Source organism: Condylura cristata, unplaced genomic scaffold (assembly GCF_000260355.1).
Source record: "Condylura cristata isolate star-nosed mole 26May11 unplaced genomic scaffold, ConCri1.0 scaffold00032, whole genome shotgun sequence".
Taxonomy (NCBI): Eukaryota; Metazoa; Chordata; class Mammalia; order Eulipotyphla; family Talpidae; genus Condylura; species Condylura cristata.
In genome coordinates this window covers 19547294-19547824 of record NW_004567133.1, presented here as the reverse complement: position 1 = coordinate 19547824, position 531 = coordinate 19547294, and the positions used below count along the sequence as shown (strand labels likewise).

General features: G+C 72.9%; 1 protein-coding gene across 1 annotated transcript in view; it reads right to left on the bottom strand.

The window, feature by feature from the left end:
• Positions 1–531, bottom strand: part of SLX4 (SLX4 structure-specific endonuclease subunit) — a 13261-nt gene that overhangs the window by 5658 nt on the left and 7072 nt on the right. Inside the window, exon 8 of the mRNA XM_012731676.1 lies at positions 164–462. Coding sequence (XP_012587130.1) covers positions 164–462 — 299 coding nt within the window. The remainder of the gene's footprint in view (positions 1–163; positions 463–531) is intronic.

The window sequence follows — 531 nt, the reverse complement described above, 5'->3', positions numbered from 1 at the left end:
AGCCTCCGTCTCTAACGTCAAAGCAGGGCAGACGGTCCCGGGCCCCGCCCGCCCCCGCCCAGAGCTGGTCCCGGCTGCTGTGGGTCACGTCGGCCAGGGCCGACCACGTCTCCGCGGCCGGCGGGTCGGGCTGCAAGAGGTGGACGGGCGTGTCTGTGGTCACGCGGGCGGGGACAGGATGTTCATTCCAGGGAAGGAGAACCTGACGCTTCCCGACCCTCTGCACCGCCCGGAGGCCTCCACGGCCGCAGAGGACGAAGCCTGCGGCCCGCGAGCCAGGCGGCGGGGAGGGCGGAGGCCGCAGGCCGCACGTACATGCTGCATGAGGAGCGGGCACCGGGCGTACAGCACGAACTTGTGGGCGTGGAGCAGCTCCCCGCTGTCCGTCTGGATCTGGACGTCGCTCAGCTGCGGGTTGTTGACCATGGTGCCCAGGTCGGCCGCCAGCAGGCTCAGGGAGTGCTGAGGAGGAGGCGTGTGGGGCGGTGTGCGGCGGGCCCTGGGCCCTGGACGGCGGGGCTGGGGCCGCGC